Source organism: Mytilus edulis, chromosome 13 (assembly GCF_963676685.1).
Source record: "Mytilus edulis chromosome 13, xbMytEdul2.2, whole genome shotgun sequence".
Lineage (NCBI taxonomy): Eukaryota > Metazoa > Mollusca > Bivalvia > Mytilida > Mytilidae > Mytilus > Mytilus edulis.
Window position 1 is genome coordinate 66830788 of NC_092356.1, and position 24150 is coordinate 66854937.

General features: G+C 32.5%; 1 protein-coding gene and 1 pseudogene across 2 annotated transcripts; one reads left to right on the forward strand and one right to left on the reverse strand.

The window, feature by feature from the left end:
* Positions 1-759: 759 nt before the first annotated feature.
* LOC139500682 (uncharacterized) lies at positions 760-21065 on the forward strand. Of its 2 annotated transcripts, XR_011658332.1 has the most exons (18): positions 760-932; positions 3160-3279; positions 4004-4123; positions 4555-4674; positions 5284-5403; positions 6767-6886; positions 7462-7581; positions 8086-8205; positions 8873-8992; positions 9577-9696; positions 10742-10861; positions 12737-12856; positions 13601-13711; positions 14191-14312; positions 14591-14687; positions 15160-15324; positions 20509-20848; positions 20978-21065. XR_011658332.1 is itself a non-coding variant. In XM_071289478.1 (17 exons), exons 1-17 carry the CDS (start codon positions 824-826, stop codon positions 20748-20750), a joined length of 2166 nt encoding a protein of 721 aa, XP_071145579.1. In that variant the 5' UTR covers positions 760-823; the 3' UTR covers positions 20751-20941. The 2 variants fall into 2 exon arrangements, 1 of the variants encoding a protein (XP_071145579.1); XM_071289478.1 differs by lacking the exon at positions 20978-21065 and having other exon boundaries at positions 20509-20941.
* A 1838-nt stretch (positions 21066-22903) lies between these two features.
* On the reverse strand, positions 22904-23825 carry LOC139502116 (complement C1q-like protein 4; annotated as a pseudogene).
* Positions 23826-24150: the final 325 nt, after the last annotated feature.

Here is a 24150-nt window from a genome sequence, read left to right on the forward strand (position 1 = left end):
TTCGAATACCTTAATTATCATCCAAGCGAGCGGTTTGGCTAGCCACAAAACCAGGTTCAACCCACCATTTTTCCTTAAAAGTCTTATACCAAGTCAGGAAATTGGCAAATGTTATCTAATAGTTCGTTTCTGTGTGTGTTACATTATTGTTTGTTTTGTGTTGCACTTCAGTGTTTCTGGGGGGTTCCCCCTCTAGTATTAAATGTGTTTTCCGCAGTTTTAGTTTGTAACCCGGCCGATGATTTGTTTTCTCTCAATCGATTTATGACTTTCGAACATTTTGAAATGTAAATTTATAACAGACAGACAGACCAACCGAGACATCATACATTAGCACACAATAACATATTACAACAGCTTAAAATGAAATGATATTCAAACCAAAGTTCTATTCATACGCGCGTACGGTCCCTATTGTAGGAGGAAATATTTACAACTGCACTTACGGAAATATATATATATATATATTATATAATTTGATATAAGATTTCTGAAGACCTGATATCCTGTCAGATATTGTTACATGTAGGTACATCTAGGTACAAATTTCAATGATTAACTTTTTTAGTATGAGTGCACCAACAGGACTTGTTTTATAACAGTTTGTGTATTTTCATTGAAAATTTTAATCATTTGCGTCCATCTGATAGAAAAAAAATCACTAAACAACGATGTCTACACTTAAAAAGCTTTCGTTATCAATTGTTATCCGAGATGATAAAAAAATAAAGAAATCTTTTTCGTCTCTCCCTATTTAACCTTCGTAAATTGTTATCATCTAATATATGTTATAATATAATTTCCTTCCCTGTAATTCTTTAAAATGTCGCGTGCATGGTGGATGTTGCTTTTAACAATCCTGACTGCATGCATTGGTAAAATCGGACCGTTTGCTTCAAGGGAAAAGCGAAGTCCTACTGACACGACTAAAGGTAGTTTAATAATTTGTTATAGCTTGTATTACGAATTCACGAATGTAACCTACCGAATTAGACTATTTACTGACTTTGTAATAACATAAGAAACACGACAGGTGCTATATGGGTAGCAGGATCTGCTTACTCTTCAAGAGCACCTGAAATCACCCTCAGTTTTTGAAGGGGTTCGTGTTGTTGTACCAAGTCAGGAATATGACAGTTGTTGTCCATTCGTTTGATGTGTTCGATCATTTGAATTGCCATTTGATTAGGGACTTTCCGTTTTGAATTTTCCTTGGAGTTTTTTTGGTTAACAATATTTGAAAGAATATTCTTGAATAGTTGACAGGTAAAGTAGTGTTGTAATTGTTCTAATCCTCCCAGTACAGTGGTTCAACCAAAAAAACAATTTAACAAAATATTAATGTACAAAGCAATAAACAAAAAAACGATATGATAAACAAAAACAAAATACAATCATTCAATTACAGAATCCTGAATTGGGAACGCGAGTCACCTATAAATGGTGGCTGAGTTAAATACTTATAAAGTTGGAGGGTCCAAATCAAGTAATTTAGAATTGGAATTGTTACATATCAAAGACTTTAAAATTGAAATGTTATGTTTCACCAAGACATAAAGGGGTATTCAACGACTGGACAATTTGATTTGGAGTCAGAGTAATGCATGTGTACGCAAACAGAAATACGTTCATTATAAATTAAGATCGATAAAGTTCTGCAGCTTTTTTCATAAATAACATTAAGAGTAAAATATTTGCAAGTCATAAATATAGGAATATGTGGTATAAGTGCCAATGAGACAATTCTCCAACCAAGTAACTATTTATAAAAGTAAAGTATTATAGGTCAAGGTACGGCCTTCAACATGGAGCTTTGGCTCACACCGCAATTAAGGTATAAGGGGCCCCAAAAAGTACTAGTGTAAAATCATTCAAACGGGAAAAACAATTAACGGTCTTATCAATATAAAAACACGAGAAACGAGAAACACTATTGAACCATATAAACAGACGACAACCACTGAACATCAGATTCCTGACTTAGGACAGATGCAAACCATTGCAGCATTTCAGTACTGTATGACTTAAGATCAATCTTAAACGTAAGCTGTTTTGTGAAAAGAGTCACCGACTCTATTTGTTTGTCTTGTATAAAGCAGGGGTTATCCATAACATATCTTCTGAAAATGTTATCTCCATGAATATTAATTTTACATGTGTTGCAGTCTTCCAATCAACCAATCAATCTATTAATCAATCAATTACGCAAGCTGACCTAAACATGTTTTTTCGCAGGTCCGATTAACTTTGGACTACTTTTTTATGTTTTTATTTAGAGATGCTTTATGTGCTTCACTTTCAAACAGATTTTTCGCGATAGTGGCTAAGGTAATATAAATTTGAGTTCACCTTATAGGTATCTTGGTTACATATTTTGACATCTAACGTAACGGTACCCAAATTGCACCGAGTACCCAAATTGAACCTATTAAGCCAAAATAGTAAAAATAATCTTACAAGATTTCCTAAAGACCGTAAACAATTTGTATTTTTATGATTTGATACTATGCACATCTTTCAACATAGGTAAAACTATTTAGATATGCACAAAACGTTCACAGTATTCATCAACAGATGAAGTGTTTACTGAAAAGGCAAAATGTACTGAAACGTCGCGATGCGACGTCATCAAAACGTCATCTTTTTAAAATGATAAAATACAATATGTTACAAGTATCCATTTAAAAAAAGCGAAAGAGTAAGCCTGGACTAATATCCAATTGTTCAAAATATTTGAAGAAATTAAACAAAAGTTCTGTTATTAGAATTTTGACAGTGCGAATTTAAGCATGGATGCAATTTGGGTACTCCTCATTTCAGAATCATTGATGGTTTGGAGGTCAGTTTAGACCAATTTTTCTATGATTCCATATGGATTAAAAATCAAATTGGTGTACCTATATAATAAAGAAGGATACGACTACAAAATAAACACAGAATGGAAATTTTTGTCTTTATCATAAAAAAACGTAGGTGAAAAAACTGTCAAAATAGGTGCAATTTGGGTACCGTCACGTTAAAATTACTTGTTAACTTTATTTTAACAGTTTATTTTCATGCTATTGTCATCTGTATATTATTAGTTTCCTTTTGCTTGTTCTCAAGATTTATATAATATCTTAACGCATCAAATTGTATTATCATTATCCTTTTGAACAGGAACTCAGATATTTACTGCGTGTGATGACACTCTGGAATGCAGTCAAACGTTGTATTGTATTCACGGCAAGTGTCGTTGTGCAGAGGAAGACTACTGGACAGGAAATGTTTGTTCTCCAAGTAAGTGTGTAACAGACCTATACGAATCAGAATTTGTCCGATTTAAATGAACTATAAATAATTCTCATAGGATACAAATGAATATGTATTTAACATTTGAACTAACAGTGTAACCTATAATATTAGCAATACTAATAATGAACAGTGTGTCAATCCTTCCCTTGCTGATGTCAGGGTAAAAGAGTTATGTTGACCGCTAAAAAGTCTATTTATCTGTAAAATTCGAGAAAATTAATAAAACAATTGATCAGATATTTATTTTTTGATCTTGAAGAAGTTTCTTATTCTTATTCCATAAAGGATTAAAATATAAAATGAAGTCTGAAAAACATTTAAACGTATGACTGTCAGTTAATGCTTACTATACAACCAGTCCATTTATTTGCTCAAGATACTTTAATTTGATCATGAAAAGCTTCTGTACAAGTTAAATCAAATTTCAATGAAGATTTGGCAAAGTCTTAAAAAAATGAACAACCAGACTCTATATGCTGAGATTAACCGTAAGTTCTGTAATCAGCAAAGTACAATTCACTCAATGTGACGCCGCCAACGTCGAAGGCGGAATGTAACATCACTAATAAGTCGCCTCCTTGAAAAAATATTGCAGTTGCTCGACAAAAAGAATGCATACAGTCTTGGGCTAGACAAAAGTCAAAAGTGTAACTAAATACATTGGATTGTTTAGATATATTTTAAACATACCAATGTTGTATATTTTCAGGAACAAACATCAGTGCACCATGTAACACGTCAAATGAATGTTACGGTAAACTTTTGTGTCGTGATGGAACGTGTCAGTGTGAGGCCTACTTATACTGGGATGGTACAAATTGTTATAACAGTGAGTATTAAAGTTAACTAAATTAAATCGGTGTTGACATTCAAAAAAAGTTTAGACGATTGTTCAGTGTGGATATAAAGTGCAAAGTAAAACGGATTATCAACATATTAGTTGGTTTCTGATGACTGAATAATGTTCTATGAATGATTTCAAACGTTTTAATACATGTATGTTTGAATTTTTAAACATTTTGTCTACAGCCTAATTGATAATGGTTTTCAGGAAAACATTTTATGTGCTGACAATAATTCATTAAAAAACTACGCATTTCGAAGAAGAAACCAACACAAAGGAGAGTAAACTGAGCTTCAGTGTCACCTGACGTTTTCAAAAGAAACTATCAAACCTTAATTCTTTACGGGATTCCATTTTGGATAAAAAAAAAATACAAACTGAAGTAAATTATAATAAAATTAGAATTTTATTTTCAGAGAAAACATGGAGACAGACGTGTGGTTCTTCGAATGAATGCGTTGAATTACTGCAATGCTCAAATTCCACGTGTCAGTGTAGGGAAACAGACTTCTGGAATGGTGACAAATGTGTTTCTAGTAGGTCTGAAATAGAGACAGATATATAAGTTACCATGTTCTAGTATAAAAGTATTAATAAAAAAACGAACTCTAAGGGAAATTTAAAAGGGGAAAATCCATAGAACTTGTTGATTAAATGATGAAATGAAACCAAAGTTTTAAATATAAAATTATATCAATTCTTTTAAAATCTTCTTTCAATCATTTCAATAGAATGATACCAAAGGGAATTTCTACCTCATTATAGCCGAGATTAAACTGAAAACGCCATGGTAGAAAAATAAAACCGCAAACAGACAAACAGACAAACAATGACTTACATAAAACAGAACATAGAAAACTTAAAACTCAGTAACACGACTCCCGCCGAAAACTAGGGGTGATCTCTGGATCTCCCGAGGTGTAATCAGATCCTGCTCCATATGTGACATCAGTCGTGTTTCTCATGTCATACCCGGTAGTTAGTCTAAATAGTAGGTCACATTCGTGATAAATGGGACGGGATTGTAGTTACGACATATATAACATATCCGCTATCATCTAAGAAACGGATATTCCATAACGGTCGATTAGCTCGTACAAATTATTGTACGAAAAAGTAAACCAATAACATCATTATATTTATAGAGAAAGTTGTGTTTGAAAGCTGTGCATCCAGAGAGGAATGCAAAGATCCCATGCATTGTTACAGACAAAGATGTCAATGTTTCAGCTCAGACTACTGGAATGGTTCTTCATGCTTATTAAGTATATACAGTTTAAAAATTAAAATAGCAACAAAACCACTCCAAGGAAATTAAAAACGGAAAGTCCCCTATTAAATGACAAAATAAAGAGCTCGAACGAATGAAAAACAACTGTCATATTGCTGACTCGGTACAGTCTTTTCCATTAATTGATTTTGTAGCAAAAACAAAGAAATATATTATATTTATGTGTGTTCTGTTTCAGTTTAACGTATTATTTAGTTGTTATGCTATCTCATGCTGATGTTGGGTATCAACATCTGAACATCAATTACTTCTTCTCAATAATTCATCAAGTATCTAGTGACTTTGTGGATGATAATTTTTGATTTAGAAATTAGACGATTGTTCCTTTGTTTTCTCTTAAAGTAAGACTTTTGAACAGGGTATACTACTGTTGCCTTTATTTATAGTATTTAGTGTCAATTTTAACATATGTTATGAGATATATATTTCTGTTATTAATGTGATAAAATTGAGAACGGAAATTGGGAATATGTCAAAGAGACCACAACCAGACCAAAGAGAAGACAACAGCCAAAGGCTACCAATAGGTCTACAACGCACGAGAAAAACCCGCATCCGGAGGTGGTCCTCAGCTTTCTTATTTAATATTGTGGACTAGTTCAGTGAAAGTGGACGTCATATTAAACTCTAAAACATAAAATGAACTAAAATTAAAAAAAAACATAGAAGACTATCACAGATCAAAGGCTCCTCACTTAGTACAGGCGCAAAAATGCAGCGGGGTTAAACATGTTTTGTAAGATCTCAACCCACAGTATAATTCAATATAAAAGAAGTCCGAGACCGACGTCAGAATAGGTAACAAAAGAAACTAAGCAAAATGACAATGATGCATAAATAAACAAAGGAATACTAGCAGTTACTGACATACCAGCTTCAGACCTCAATTAAACTAATCGAAGTATCTAATATGTAGTATATAATATCTGTTCAAGATGTTATAATGCTACTGATTGACACGATGTGCTAACAGTAACCAACGTCAAATATTTGTGAAATACATATTTCTAATGAAAGTATATTTTATCATCATCTAAATACAACCATGTCGTTTGTTAAACATCAAATGTTTATTAAAAGAATCGACAGATCATATATAATTAGCTTTCAAGTTTGTGTGCACGTCTTAAATAAAGGCAACATTAGTATACCGCTGTTCGAAACTCATAAATCGATAGAGGAAAAAAACGAGTTACAAACTAAAACGCATGCAATTGTCTTACTCTTCGACGAAATGGACGAAATGGTAAAGTTTCAAGAAACAGTTTCAGTGTTGGAATTTAATTGTTATGTTTTATCAATGATAATTATATGATTGTCTCCTTTACACAATGCAGGAAAGACTATTAAATCCAGTTGTAGCACTCATTTGGAATGCAGCGACACTCTTCAGTGCAATTTAAATAAATGTCAATGCTCTACAAATGATTACTGGAATCAAATTTACTGCACGCAAAGTGAGTATTGCTAAGGAAAAACACTTAAAATTGGTATGGAAATGTGGAATGTGTCAAACCGACAACAACCCGACCATAGAGCAGACAATAGCCGAAGGCCACCAATTGTATTTCAATACAGCGAGAAACTCCCGCACCCGGAGGCGTCCTTCAGCTGACCCTTAAACAAACATGTATACTAGTTCAGTGATATAGGACGTCATGATAAACTCAAAATTATACACAAGAAACTAAAATTAAAAATCATACAAGACTAACGAATGCCAGAGGCTTCTAGATGAAAATTTTATTGATCACTCTTTTGTTAATGGCTTATAAGGACTAAGGGGGGTAGGATTAGTTGATCAGGTCAATATAATACTTTCATAATTAATTCAAAACCATAAAGAAAATACTCACGTAGGAGAGTTGAAAATACATGTAAATTAATTTCCTCAATCGACACCTTGTATTTGTAAAGGTATATTTATTTACGTTAAATATATTTTTAGTCAAGGGGGATACATAAAGTCTGCAAATTCAGAGCACATTTCAGAGTTTGTGACAAATAAGACTCAATGTATTTATATTTCAAGGAAATTCAGTGACAATGTCATGCAAGATTGAAAATGAATGTCAGGAAGGTCTCCGTTGTTTGGAGAGTACGTGTCGCTGTCCTACTACTAAATACTTGAACGACAATAAATGTCTCACTAGTAAGTATGGTATTGTACTTTCGTAATAACATTATGTATTCCTCTACTTGGTTACAATTCAATTGCTATTATAATTATAGTCTATGAATGATATGATCCGCTCAGTTGTCAATACATGGGCATGTGGAAAATCACGTATTGAATTATTAGCTAAGTATTACTCTTTCATATACATTTTGTACCTCCTAAATTATTAAAGTCTTAACCCTTTTTGTACGTTTTAAGAAACAATAGGATATGGAGAAGATGAACTATATTCCAATACATAATGTGAATGTGATAAAATCAATCCTCAACGATGAATTTAACAAAACTACAATATGAAACGATTATGCAACCTCGTGAAGAGTGTGTATTAGGGACTTTCCGTTTTGAATTTTCCTCGGAGTTCAGTATTTTTGTGATTTTAGTTTTAACTGACAAAGTGCAATCAATTTTTACTTATAACTACATTAGTTTGAAATGTATTACTGTTATATATTCTTTTTTTCTTTTGATTTGCAGAGAAAGACCTGCATACTAATTGTGAATCATCTGTTGAATGTAAAGATACATTACGTTGCAGTGAAGGAACATGTCGTTGCGATGAGTCACAATTCTGGCACGGAACAACCTGTATTAAAAGTAATAAAAAATAATAAAAAAAGTTATTAAAAATGAACGAACTTGATAAATGTGGGTTACATGAATGATAAAATGACTAATTAAATTAAACAAACTCACAGATACCAAAATTCAAATTTAGTACGCTAAACGCGCGTTTTGCCTACGAAAACCAATTAACAAAGTTAAAAGGTTCAGACAAAGTATGAAGTTAAATGGAATTAGTTACCCAGAAGTAAAAGGTGAATGGTATCAGTTGTGATATGATGCACCACTTGCAGAGTAGCCATTCATTTCCATTTGAACTTTATATATACCTCTTATAAACCAGTTTAAATTTCTGTCTAATATAAATAAACAGATGTGGTATGAGTGCCAAAGAGACAATTCTCCATTTAAATGAACCACAACAACATACTACCACTGTAAAACGAGATCCTGACTTACAACTTATGTTCATCAAACTTCTATCAACCCTGTCCTTTAAATAATTTGTTCATTTGAGTAAAAAAAAGGGGAATTTGAAGTAAATTGTATCAGATGATTGCAATTTTACAACAGCAACTGAGCGATGAATTTCCTTCACAAAATCATCTAATGATATGTTATGTCGTTTCTTGTCAATTAAACAATATGAAAATGATAAACGATAACTTAGATGAAATAATTAAATTTTGTTTTTAAACAGGGAGACGAAAAGATGAATCCTGCATGTCAACAAATGAATGCAAAGAGAATTTCCAATGTACCAAACACCGCTGTATTTGTCAAGATACACACTACTGGGATGGCTTGGAGTGTAGTTTAAGTAATTATACTGTGGATTCATTAATAATAGTTGGATACCAGTTTTTGGGGATTCAAGGGATACATGTATGTTCAACGAATTACAAATTTTCAAAAGGAATGTATGCAGACTTTGCCAAAACCGCGAAATCAAATATCCACGATAGTGCAAGTTTTTTCAAACCTCGAAAATGTGTTCCCACAAAAATAAATGAATTCACAGTAGTAGGAATTTAGCAGAGCGTGAATAAAAATCGGACGTAAAGAGAGTGGGCGAGGGTTTATTGTTTTAAGGACATCTCAACATGCAGTAAATGATATTCAAATAGAACTTTAAAACTGATTTGAATCAAGCAAAAATGAAGAAACATATATAAATTGAAAAATAAAAAGTCAATAAAAAATGACGAAAAATACTATTCAACAGAGAGCCACAACTACACAAACTGACAATGCCATTGCAGAAAACGAAAACAAGAATTAACAAAACACAACATAGAAAACCCAAAGACTTAGCCAGACGAACTGCATAAAAAAATGTACATTTGACTTATAAGCAGTAACAAATTTAAACAAAAATATCATGCTGTTTTATTTTTATTTTAGGGAAAACAATAATGGTGTCATGTAATGATTCAATGGAGTGTGCAGACAATCTTCACTGTAAAGAGTCGCTGTGTGACTGTAAAGACATAGAGTACTGGAATGGGTCTCGATGCGAGACAAGTAAGTAAAAGTCTTTTAAAAATACAGCTTTTGTTTCAGTTTGATTTATTACTTTACATGTCATATTTTACGACATGAGTCATTTATATTTGATTCATAGAGTTCAGCAATAAAAACCTTTTTATTCAAAGCCATGTGAAATGAAAATGATGAACCAATTCTGATAGTTCCGAAACCCTTCGTTGTCTATAACAGCATCTTAATTTTCCATTTAGAATTTATCGGGAAAGGTAATTTCTAATGTAAAAAGTAAAACAGCTAAACTCCTGAACTCAAAGGAAAATTGAAAACTAGAAGTCCATTATGAAATGTAAATGTTTAAAGCTAAAACACATGTTACATTTCCAATTTCAAATAGACAAAAATGGTCATTTACTCTTTGAAGAAGTTTCTTTTTACGTCTAAATTTTTAATGGTCTTCCTGAAACAATTCTGATTTAAAGTAAACGTTATGATTAGAATTTTTGAAACCTGCAAGGATTATTTTCTGATTGTTTTATAAATTTATTTTTCCATTAATTGGACACAATAAACAACTGCTGCTATCCTAGAAAGCTTTCTGTCATAGTTATATCATTTGAATCCTGCTTTCTTAACATTATTATGATTAATGTTTTTTATTGAGTGAGCTTTTTTATGATATTATTGTCAAGCCAAATTACGATTATGATAATAGTTTCTGTGTTCAAAGAAGATGTCGAGCGGGACATGATTTCATATGGACACATATTTTTTTTTACATCTTAGAGTCCACCTGTTGGAGATGAAATGTGTAGGTGTTTTCTATGGTGTGTCCGGTCTAACGATTCACACGAGTGTGTGTTGTCAGAAAACCTTGTAAGTCCCCATCACATGCTGTGCTTTAACTTTGGCTGACTTTCTTGTAGTCTGCGCTCTTTCATTGTGGTTTTTCATTTAAGTATATAGTTTATTTTGGAGGAATGGAGTGCCGGGAATTGAGAAATGGTATTTTTGGAGATAAATTCTGTCATCACTGTTCATATTAATATATTGGACCAAAAATCATTTATTTATCCATTTTCAGGAAAAGATGTCAGCAAGAAATGCTTGGAAACAAGGGAATGCCAGCAAACTCTGTATTGTGCTCGCGATATCTGTCAATGTCCAGCTACAGACTTTTGGAACGGGTCTTTGTGTGTCTTAAGTACGACAGATTAATGTTAAAGTAAACTTATATATTCGTTATTCAAAGAAAAAAAAACAAGTTTGAAATATCATTAATTCAGAGAAATGAATAGCATAAAGGAAATTCTAATAAAAAGAAGCTACACTTACAAACTGTTCTAAATGAAAAGAGAAGAAGAGAACGACAAATATCCAATATCACGATATTTTTGCAATTTTACACATAAACATAACCAAAAATATAAGTGGAACACTCTACAAGCCCATTCCCAAAACAATATTCGTAAATCTGAAATTGGAAATGAACAATATAATGAAGATATAAAAAAGAAGATGTGGTATGATTGCCAATGAGACAACTATCCACAAAAGACCAAAATGACACAGACATTAACAACTATAGGTATCCGTACGGCCTTCAACAATGACCAAAGCCCATACCGCATAGTCAGCTATAAAAGGCCCCGATAAGACAATGTAATACAATTCAAACGAGATAACTAACGGCCTTATTTATGTAAAAAAAAATGAACGAAAAACAAATATGTAACACATAAACAAACGACAACCACTGAATTTACAGGCATTAAAACTGTGTTAGATAAAGGCAACAGTACTATACAGCTTTTCAATAGTTATAAATCGATTTAGCGAAAACAAACCCAGGTCACCAACCAAAACTAAGGAATATCAACTTAAAGAGGAAAACAGCATATATAACAACAAATAGTTGTAGAAGGTACTAGGCTTATAATTTGATTCGCCAGACGCACGTTTTGTCTACAAAAACACATTAGTGACGCTCAGATCAAAATTAGAAGAAAGCCAAACAAGTATAATAATGAAGAGCATTGAGAGAACAAAATTCCGAAAACACAGAACTTCTAAAAAAAACAAAAAAAACCAACAACATACATTTTGGCAAATTTGATAAAAACTGCCATTTTCCTGATTGTTTGTACGATTACAAATACTAAAGATACTACAGATACTACAGATACAGTTAAGTCGGCCTCATATCTTGACTTACATCTAGAAATTGACAACGAGGGTCGGTTTAAACAAAACTTTACGACAAAAGAGTTGATTTCAGCTTTCCAATTGTGACCTTTCCATTTCTAAGTAGCACCATTCCAGCAGCACCGGCAAACGAGGTATATATCTCCCAATTGATACGATATTCCCTTACTTGCATTTCCTATCATGATTTTCTTGATAGAGGGTGGCTGCTCACAAGGAAGCTATTAAAGCAAGAGTTCAAAATGGTGAAGTTGAAATCATCCCTTCGTAAATTTTACGGACGCCATCTGGATTTGGTTGACTGTTTCACAAATGATATCGGATATGTTCCTTACGTCCCCTTCCCTTTTATGAATGTGACCTACCGAAATAGACTATTTACCGGATTTGTTATCTCATAAACAACACGGCGGGTGCCAAATATGGAGCAGGATCTGCTTACCCTTCCGGAGCACCTGAGATCACCGGTAGTTTTCGGTGGGGTTCGTGTTGCTTATTCTTTTTTTTTCTATGTTGTGTTATGTGTACTATTGTTTGTCTGTTTGTCTTTTTCTTTTTTAGCCATGGCGTTGTCAATTTATTTTCGATTTATGAGTTTGACTGTCCCTCTGGTATCTTTCATCCCTCTTTTACCGTTATCAAGAGTACACTGACTATATAATGTGCTACAGTTCACATGGATTAAAATGTTTTAAACCATTGGTATGTACTTGCTAAACATATATGTTCAAATTTACTGTCATGGGTATCTGGTAAAGCTCAATGATCGTTTGTAACACTTATTTGAACACCTTTACATGATACTTGTAGTATGAAAAAACTAATAGATATTGTTTTAATATAAATATAGTAAACATAAGGCATTATGTTTTAGAAACCAAATTGAATGGAACGTGCAAATCTCCAACGGAATGTGGTGACACCTTACAGTGCACAGATAATGTATGTGTGTGTTGTGAAACAGACTACTGGGATGGACAATATTGTGTCAAACGTTAGTTTTTGTTTATGCTTATTATACATAGTCTTACGAATTGAATTTGGAACAATTGTGTGCTGCATCAATAAAAAATACTTTACCTGATCAAGTTTTCCAAAATCTAAAAGATGCTCCTTGATAACCCTAACCATCAAGCTCATCGATTATTGATCAAGTTTAGTTTTTAGATTAAGGAGCGGTTCAGGCTCAACTAAATTCGTAAAGTATTGTTTTGATTTTAATCATAGCATGAATAGTAAATGAAATGAGTATGTGTTCACGGTTGCAATATTAATGTAATTATCTAACCCCACCAAAAAACATCAGACATTTAATGTAACACACTGGTAAATGAAAGGTTACAATATCGCAATTTGTAATTTATCTTGTGATGACTCAAAGTATGATAAACGTTTGAAAATACCTGCTGTCAAACTATCATGGAATGTAGGCTACAATAATTTACCGATATTTAAATGTTTTTCTGTCCTTTGGAAAGACACAAATTTCGATTTTTAATTGCATGAGGGAATCGCATAAGTTTAAACGATGGTAGGGTATGTTACGATGTATGACATTGTTTATCTTTATAATAAAAATTAAAAGAAAGTACACATGATTTATAATGAACACCAGTTCAACAAATGTTTTACAGTTTTATTGTACATATTGCCTGTTTAATTAAAAAGAATTAGTCTATGGAAAAAGTCTTCTTTTATTACATATAATTTATACTCATATCTATGTACAAAAATACAGGAAAAGGATATAACAGTTTATGCAGTAATCATTCAGAATGTATGAAGGAGTACACTTGTACAAACAACTGTGTGTGCTTTGATACTGCATATTGGAATGGTCATACATGCGGTGAGTTCAGTAGATAGTAATCTGAGGCTCATAAATATGAAAATACATATTTAAGTATGTATAAACTGGATACAAAAAAATGTAAATGAATATAACAAAACAAATAAACAAAAGCTAACTCTCTCTGATATTGCACGCATAGTGACATTACTACTTTGTTTTTCTCATCAATATGTTCATTGATTGGTGTACTTAGCACTTCTGAAGGAATAGATAAGTCTTTCTGTATTGAGAAAAACCTTTCGGAGATTTTAGACTTCAATTGTTTTTGACATAGTATTTTATTAAGCATTGTAAGTTTTTTATTCAAGCGTTATGAATTAATTAATTGTGAATGGAACGCTCGTCTGGCGTATAAAACTATCAGCCTAGTACCATTGGTGAGATTTCCTTGCTTACAATTGAAACATTTAAAATATTTTATTGTGGATTTGTTTTATTACATACATTTAATGTCATATTGGGGTCTTTTGTTCTAGTGCAACAAACTGAATGTGAAGACGTCCAATCTGCTTGGGATGGTGCATATATTGTAAGGCCAATCGGAAGTCCGTCCCCAGTTAAAGTATATTGTGTCATAAAAGAAAGTGAAAAATGGACGGTAAGTCTAACCACTAACATGTATAATTACTTATTTAGTCATTGGTGTGACAAATCACAAGCAAAATTTGTATATTATTGTTAGATTGCTTGTGTTTCAAATGTTAAGCACCATTTAGTATTTTTTAATTCCTTATTTTAGACTAAAATGGACCCAAAACTAGAAGCCTAATCCAAATGCAAGTCCTGTTATGATGTCTGTTTTTTATTTGGTTTTTTTTAGGGGGCGTATTGTTATTAGCCAAACAATTATTGATATTATCCATTTCCGTTTTAAAGGTTATACAGAGAAGGCAAAGTAGCACAGTAAACTTTTACAGAGGCTGGTCAGATTACAAATCTGGATTCGGAGATGTGGAGGGCAATCATTGGCTCGGTAAGACAATGTCGGTGTTTGTACACATTTGTGTTTTTTTAAAAATCACCAAACATAGTTAGATTCGTGTGCATCAATTATTCGCCATGCAAAACTATTCAACTCTATTTTCAAAATCGACATAATGAAAAAGTGCCTTGCTATCGTGTCAATTTACAATTTTACTGTCAAAACAAACGCAGTACGTAATATATTTGAATTTACAATTTAAACATGGTGTATGTTTGCAAAATGTATACTCACTTGAAGATCACCCTAGTATTATGATTATGTAAAAAGTAAAATACCAAACCCTTAGGAAGAAGAAAAACGTAATCAAATGGCAAAATCAAAAGTTGAAACACATCAAACGAATAGATAACAACTGTCACATTCCTGAATTGGTACAGGCATTTTTTTTAAGTAAAAAAGAACGGAATAAATACAGGTTATGTTTTAAATCATTCTGCTATTTTTTATCATTTAAATGCAGGAAATGATAATATCCACTACATATCCTCTAGTGGGCCTCATGAGTTACGTGTTGAGTTAAAGGATTGGAATGGATTAACTGCCTATGCTGAGTATTCAACACTTATAATTGGGGATGAAAGTAGCAAATACGTGCTTGCAGTCGGTGGATATTCTGGAACAGCTGGTAATATTGTACAAACATGTTAAAAACCTCTTTCTCAGGTTGTTTTCGATTTATGAGCGTATGTCCCTTGGTATCTTTCATCTCTGTTTTAAGGAAAACCGATAAAAAGTATGCTCTTAAAAAAACCAAAGAAAATAAAATAAACAATACTCAATAGACTGCACTTAAATCGCCTATTTAGCAAAATGGGCAACACAAATTGTGAATAAACACCTCTTATTCCACTCTTGTTACTGGTCATATTTTTTCGGTAATGTCGTTTACAAGGAAAAAGGGAAGGATTATGGTTATGACAAATTGAGTATAATTAGTTATCAAAGGTACCAGGATTATAATTTAGTACGCCAGACGCGCGTTTCGTCTACATAAGACTCATCAGTGACGCTCAAATCAAAATATTAATAAAGCCAAACAAGTACAAAGTTGAAGAGCATTGAGGATCCAAAATTCCAAAAAGTTGTGCCAAATACGGATAAGGTAATTTATACCTGGTATAAAGAAATCCTTAGTTTTTCGAAAATTCTAAGTTTTGTAAACAGGAAATTAATAAAAATGTATAACCTTGATCATCTATGACGAATTGACTTTATTTAAACAATTTAAGTTGTAAACGTTTGTCCTCCAAATCTTTCTTCAACGTTTTATAAAATAGGTTCAAAACATCTTGTTGTTGATGATGCAAATCCTCGATACTGGATAATGACATCTGAATTTTACAGTGAAAAATGTCACCCCAATGTTTTAGTCATGTACAATTACAAAATTAGCCAGAAAACGACTTTGGACCAAACATGACTGCTTGTTGTCCTTCTTGACTATCGGGGGTCTTGTAGGCTTGACATTAGAATTGTTACAAATAAAAGTTAATGATCATATTGGTAATTGTATAATGGAATAAATATAATAAGCAATAGATGAGTCTGTTCACCATTCCTTACATAGCAATGGAGGAATGAAATACCAAGAAACGTTTGATCACAACACAGGCGCGGGTTTTTGTCATTGTGAAAGTTCCTCCATCAGTATATTGTCATTCGTGGAGATCCCTGTATAATACTGATATTTTCTTACGATCATCCAAATATTTAACTTTTGAATATATATAATTGTAAATTTATAAACTCTTGGTTTTGAAACTTTCATCCTTCTGTTGTCAATACCATCATGATGGAAAACACAAGCTGTAGAATACCTTATCAACTTTGATATCAATACTATTCACGTAGATGCTCTTTTTGTCTTCTGAAGAAAGAATTTCACCTAGTGAACTTTGAAGCAATATCTTTTGTCGAAAGATTTTGTTCAAACCCAACTCTCAGTGACATTTCATGAATGTCAAGATAAAATTTTATGGCCAGTACAATATGGACTTTATTCGTTGTTGAAGGCCGTAAGGTGACCTATAGGTCTTATTGGCAATTATACCACATCTTCTTATAGTAGAAGATTTAATTATTTTTGCAGTATCTTTAAGTTTGCAGTTGCATGGGATAGCTGCAATAAAGAAGTTACAGTAAAGAAGTCGCAGTGTTTGAATATCATAATATAAGTAGCACCTGTATGAAATGTGCCTACTATAAATTACAAACTTACGAAACAATTGGCGCGTGATAGGAAACCCAGTTGGTTTCAATAGGACTGTTGACTGTTTGTTGGCAAAACACTCTCATTCGAGTTTCACAAATTACCTCCATCGGGTATTCTCGAGACCATATGTTTTTTGTGTATTTATTTGGGACTTACTACATTAATTCCAAACATACATGTTATTAAACGTGTTGTTTTCCATATATATATATATATATATTGTATTCTGAAGAACCTATGTTGATACAATTGTTATACAGAAACACATAGACATACATGTATAATAATATTATAATACATATGGTGAGGTAACATCAAATAGAGAAGAAAAGAATGCATAGGTTTGAAGGCTTACATTTTATCAGAGAGAATCCATTTCCCTATGTATGGTTCTAATGAGCTTACACAGCTTTTTAAGTTTTGATTTTTTTGAAAAATTCATAACTCCTTTAAAATTTAGAGTATCAGTGTATTTGGTTTTGATGTTATATTTGCTATTCTCATCGAATTTTGTCTAATGCCTAGTCCGTTTTTGTGTGTGTTACATTTTAATGTTGTGTCGTTGTTCTCCTGTACATATTTATTGCGTTTCCCTCAGTATTAGTTTATTACCCGGATTTTGTTTTTTGCCCATCGATTTACGAGTTTTGAACAGCGGTATACGACTGTTGCCTTTATTTGGTATAGAATTTTTCATCTATACATTCTTTCCTTTCTTTTGAAAAATATGTACATTCTAAAATTTAGTAAAATTCATCTCATATTTGGATCTTTTTCTGAAATTAGTTCTGTCAAAACTTTTGAATTTCCAACTCTGTATACCACAATTCCCCATGTGAAATTGAAAAATCGTCTAAAAGAAATATTCTAATATGACGTGCTTCTTTCGCTTTGTAAACAACACTGTGATAAAATTCTCGATATATCTATACTTAGCGCAGACTCCGAGATGTATATAATAATGGCTGTTACAATATACTTCCCACGTAAATCCACATGTATTGAAACCTATTTGCAAACTCTTTGCCTATTTTATTGTTTTTAAAATTGCAATTAAAAAAGACAAAATAACTTTTATTCTTATTCAGATGCATAACAAAAAGAAATTATGCACAAGAGTTTGGAGAAACCTACAAGATAAAAATAAAATAAAATTCCGCGAAAGTCTATTAATGTTTTTGGTGCATTTAAGTTATTTCAAAACATGACGTCATACAAATGAAAACACTAGAGTTGAAAGTTTTCTGTTACGTGAATCATCGAAATGTCGTATACTATTGTATTAAAATTGATTTTCAAGGTAGGTTTTGTTTAATTTTCCATTCTATTGCATTATTCGCATATTTACTGATTTCAGCAAGTCAACATGGCGGCTCCTTAGTTACGAAATGTCAACTTTGGATTTCACGGTAGCTTACGAGAAAGACACGTAAATTAAAATGGAAATTGTTGGTTTTGAGAATTAAAAGAATGAAACAAATTTGTTTCTAGCGGTTGTTCACGAAATAATCCATGCAAGTTACAGATTTATTAGAATGTTTGAGCTTTATCTGACAGGGAGTAAAAAAGAACAGCCACACACACAGCATACCCACCCTCGCTTCAGTATTTTTAATGATAGTAGTTGTCCTATTAGAATCGAAATAATTCATGGAAGCCATAGATTGTTGGAAATTTACACATGGCCTGGGCCGTGATATTCGTTAAGAATTATTTCTTAAATCAACAATGCTTTTCAACATTAAAATGGTAGCATACGCTATTAAGGTATTACTCATGATTACTCTTAGATACCATTCGGCATATTTTGTTAATGATGAACAGGAAGGTAAAACATGCTACACAGAGAAACAAGTGATCAGTATGTTGGAGTTTCTTATTGACAACATATTTGTTGAATTTGGAGGTAGACTTTTTCAACAAATTGTCGACATTCGTATGGGAACGAACTGTGCGACTTTCCTTGCAGATCCTTTCTTATTTTCCTATGAATAGGAGTTCCTTCAAACACTTATCAAAAACAAAAAAACCGAAGAAGCCATGTCATTTCATTTCGCATTCAGAAATTTTGATGATGTTCTTTCCATCAACAATCCAAACTTTCTTTTCTGATTGGGTTCAATTAAAAAACCTCACCAGAACTAAAAATTATAGAAACAACAATCTTTTTGAAATTATAAATTCCCCCACCTATTAAAATACAATATACCAACTTCACACTGCATATGGGATAAACATTGCCCAACTTATTCGTTATTCAAAACATGCAACAACTACTTAGACTTTGTAAGACATCATCAGCGTCGGAGCTGTAAGTTGATGACCCTTTGGTATGTTAGAGAACGTCGCGTCCTTATTCTAAAAAAATCTTTGGAAGATATCACAAATAATACACGATGGTCTCTGAGTATAGATTCTGTGTACTGACGTTGTTTATAATTTTAATAACATGTTATTGTATTCTTTTATTTGTCTTTGTGAATATAACTTTCGCTGTTTAGTCTGTTTTAGTGATATCCGTTTGATGTGGCTCTGTACTTATACATCCCGTTATTGTATTCTTGTCTATCATTTTTGCTAATATGCTTTTTTGCTAATATGCTTTGTCTATATAAGAGAGGGACGAAAGCATATTAGCAAAAACAGTCAAACTCATAAATCGAAAATAAACTCACAACGCCATGGCTAAAAATGAAAAGGACAAACAGAAAAACAATAGTACACATGACAAAACATAGAAAACTAAAGAATAAACAACACGAACCCCACCAAAAACTAGGGGTGATCTCAGGTGCTTTGGAAGGGTAAGCAAATCCTGATCCATATTTGGCACCCGCCGTGTTGTTTATGAGATAATAAATCCGGTAAATAGTCTAATTCGGTAGGTCACATTCATGAAAGGGAAGGGGATTGTAGTTCCGACGTAAGGAACATATCCGATATCATTTGGAAACGAACGGTTATTCCATAACGGACATGCCTTGTTGTGTTTCTTTGGTTTCTGTACTCAAACATCCCTTCATTGTGTTATAGGGCCATGATTAATGCATGTTTATATTTTTAAAATTGAAAATTGAAATGGGGAATATATATTTTTTTATTTTATAGTGGTTAAGATAATTACACAAAGTTTACAGCTGTCATTGTCATTTTTACCTGTAATGTATATTTGTTAACTTTTTTCATTTTTTGTCAATATAATGGAATAGTATACGACTGTCAGACAAGTGAGGGGTTTAGCTAGCCATAAAACCAAGTTTCATTCACCACTTCTACATCTTCATAAGGAAATGCCTGTACCAAGTGAGGAATATGACAGTTGCTGTCCATTCATTTTTTTTTATGTGTTAAAGCTTTTGACTTTGCCATTTGCATAGGGAATTTTCGTATTGAATTTTCCTCAGAGTTCATTACTTTTATGATTCTACTTTTTATATAAAAGTATCGTTAAAACAAAGGTCGAACTACAATAATAATAACCTTGATATTATATTTTTTTTTAATCTAAAATCAACAACCAGGGTGAATATATATCAAACAGTCGAACATTTTATACAAAAGCATGCTTTCATTAATATTTGTATTTGTTTTCTACAGGAGATTCCTTACAGCATCATAATGGCCACACATTCCAAACGAAGGATGTAAATACTGGTTATTCAACAACATGTCAGGGTGCATGGTGGTACGCAGGATCATGTTCCTATACAAATCTTAACGGGCAATATAGTAGAGGAAATCCTTATTATGGACAGCAAACAACCGCAATGACATGGTATCATTGGAAAGGTCAGTTAATCGGGCTGAAAGAATCAACCATGATGATCAGACGTAAATGACACAAACAATAAATTGCAGTTTTCGTTTAATTGGAAGATTTATTAGTGTTTATCACTCAAATTGTTTATTATAAAATGAGTGAAAATAAATCTTTAATGTCTCAAAAATATTGAAATTGTATTTGCTTTCCCCTGTGACTTCTGGAGTAAAGGAATAAGATAAATTACCAGATTAAAAAGTGTAAACAAAAGTGTTTGTCTTTCATTTAACCATTTGTGGTTTGTAGCATTTTTCGATAGAATTCAAAATTATTGACTATAAAATATAAATTGACATCGGAGTTTTAAATCACAAAATAAAACGTACAATTTCAATTCATTGGCTGATCGGCCCCAACCTATTTATTGTTATCCAAAGAAATTTCAATGCCGATTTCATATGGGTTTACTTTTTGAAAATGACTTGGTTTGAAATAAATTGTAGGTCAAAAAGGATGGATGTGGTGGGCTTGTATCTTTTCGCAATGTTACAGCTAACTTGAGATTGCTTTGAGTGATTCACTTCAAACTTTACAAACATTATGTGGATTAAAGAAATGAAGTTTTATGAAACATACCAGAGTAATGTCTGAGTTGTTCACGTTCACGCAAATAAGGTTAAGGTAGATTTTCGAAATGCAAAATTAAATTGAATTTTACGTTTAAAAATCAATATTAGTTCTGGTAGCGAGGAACATTTTCTTATTTTATTTGAATGTTCCTATAGACATGTTTATCAATTGATGTTGGCTCACAAAACGTTTTTCAGTGAAGTGTTTCGGTCAATGTTTTTCAATTTTGACAACTTTTCTATACCAATGATTTGCTTGTGCACAGTCCATGCAAAAAATAATCTTTACCGAATACTCATATCTTTTACACATTACTATTTCTTTAAATGAAAAGCTTATATCGTCGATCTTTGTTCTTTTCTTGAAATAAAATATGTCATTTGATTAAATAATTTAAACCTAAAATCAATGTCGATGATTTGGATTTTTTATATATTTTTTTATGCCCCACCTACGATAGTAGAGGGGCATTATGTTTTCTGGTCTGTGCGTCCGTTCGTTCGTCCGTCCGTCTGTCTGTCTGTCTGTCTGTCTGTCTGTCTGTCTGTCTGTTCGTTCGTTCGTCCGTCTGTCCCGCTTCAGGTTAAAGTTTTTGGTCAAGGTAGTTTTTGATGAAGTTGAAGTCCAATCAACTTGAAACTTAGTATACATGTGCCCTATGATATGATCTTTCTAATTTAAATGCCAAATTATAGTTTTGACCCCAATTTTACGGTTCACTGATCAACATAGAAAATGATAGTGCAAATTTCAGGTTAAAGTTTTTGGTCAAGGTAGTTTTTGATAAAGTAGAAGTCCAATCAACTTGAAACTTAGTATACATGTTCCCTTTGATAAGATCATTCTAATTTAAATGCCAAATTAGAGAATTTATTCCAATTTCACGGTCCACTAAACATAGAAAATGATAGTGCGAGTGGGGCATCCGTGTACTGTGGACACATTCTTGTTTTTACAGTTTTAGTCTCTGACTTCATTTTCAAGGTTCGTTGGTGAATCACACATTTTCGGTCTATCAGGACAGGTATTGACCGAATGGTAGTAATAACACAAATAGTGCCAATTTTACTACATCATATGCGTATTTCGACAATTAATGTCTATTCAATGATTCAAGAAGCCAAAATATTTGAAAATTCAAAATATAATACCAACAATGATGAGCTAATGAAACTTAACAGACCTAAAAGTAAAAATACAACCCTGACAAGGAATCAGAACTATGCATGACGAAGATACATTTATTATTTCAAAATGATTCCACATTTGGAAATAGCAGATTCAAACAAAATAGTATCCGTATTTTAATGCAAGTACCAATTTACTGGCTATTGGGCTATAACCTCTGAGACTACAATTTGAACACAATGATGAGATAATGAAACGTGTATATTAAATTATGACATCATCGATAATTGATATCATTTACAGATGACCAACCAGTAAATATAATGAAATGTAACACAATTCGTGTTTTATTACCCTTTTCCTTTAGAAGGATTTCACTTTAATGATAGAATTTCTCGAAATCCTCATATGAAACTGTCAGTTTCATTTTTCTTGCGTAAAGATGAATTAACCAGTCGGCATTTGAACTTTTATTCACAAAGCCTTCTAATTGACAAGAAATCCAGAAAACGTTGAAGACCCGAGTCCAGTTCCAACTATTTTTCCAGTGTATTCATTTCCAACCCTTATCCATACCCGATCACCAACCTTTAGATCTACTATAGCCGTTCCTGAATTGGTTTCATAGTCTGGATGGTTGCCAGCATCTGTTAAAATGTGTCCTTTTACGTTCCCATTGACAACAAGCTCCGTTTCAATCGTTGTGTAGTCTGCACAGGTGATGGTCCAAGACAGAAAATACGTACCTAGAACGGTGCAAACGAATTCTCCGTCAAGCGAACAGTACGAATTACCATGATTAAGTTGTATGTGGTCAAAAACAATCATTTGTTTTGTCGTTAGGTGGTATAAATCGTTTGTTAACGAGGAGTAAAATGCAACATGTTTAGATGTTGATACAGGTGGCTGATCAGTCACCAGTAGTCTTTTATCTACAATTGAAAAATCATTAAAAATATTGAATAAATTGAAAAAACATGCCAACTATTACATCAAGATAGTACTGGTTATGAAATGATTTCAGTAGTGACCTCTTTCGATACTATATACAAATCATTTTTATAAGAAATGTTTCATGACTTTTTTCTTCATCAAACCGCTGTGTTTCTATTTTTTGGAACTAAATAAACAGGTTTTTTTTTAACTTACAATAATATTTAATTCACCTTCATTTTTATGTCGAGAAAACTCTCTGTCGAATTTGGCTTCCAGTTGTCGTATTTTCTCAGCCATCAGTTGCATTTCGGTTTTGTATAACTTGTTTTCGGTGGTCAACCGTTGTACTATAAAGCGCAATGTGTCATCATCATGTTGTGGTATTTGAATTCGAGTTTCGTCTACAGCGTACACCAATGTCATAAAACAAAATGCGACACTTGCCAACGTCATCTTTGTGCCTTCAGTTCGTTTCCGTTTTTCTTATCTTATCTGTTACCTAAATAAGTATAGTAAAAGTTCGAACGTCCTTGCAATAATAATGACTTGAATTTGAATGCGTTTCTTTGATTTCATTTTTTACACATTTAATTTGTTCATAGTTCACTTCAGACCATAGAAAATATGTAAGCAAGTGAAGGTAAAAAAAAACCTACTTATTTTGTCTAATATACTTAAGACTGAAATTTGGTTTATTGCATGGAAGGTACCAAGACCTCGTTGAGAAATATTCCATATCAAATTCACAAATAATAAACTATGGTCTGGAGGTATAGATTCTATTT

Excerpts from the sequence above, each read along its gene's own strand:
- LOC139500682 (XM_071289478.1), top strand. The coding sequence starts at position 824 with ATGTCGCGTGCATGGTGGATGTTGCTTTTAACAATCCTGACTGCATGC. Across the intron at positions 9,697-10,741 it reads TGGGTCTCGATGCGAGACAA|GAAAAGATGTCAGCAAGAAA; the intron begins GTAAGTAAAAGT and ends ATCCATTTTCAG. Across the intron at positions 13,712-14,190 it reads TTGGAATGGTCATACATGCG|TGCAACAAACTGAATGTGAA; the intron begins GTGAGTTCAGTA and ends CTTTTGTTCTAG.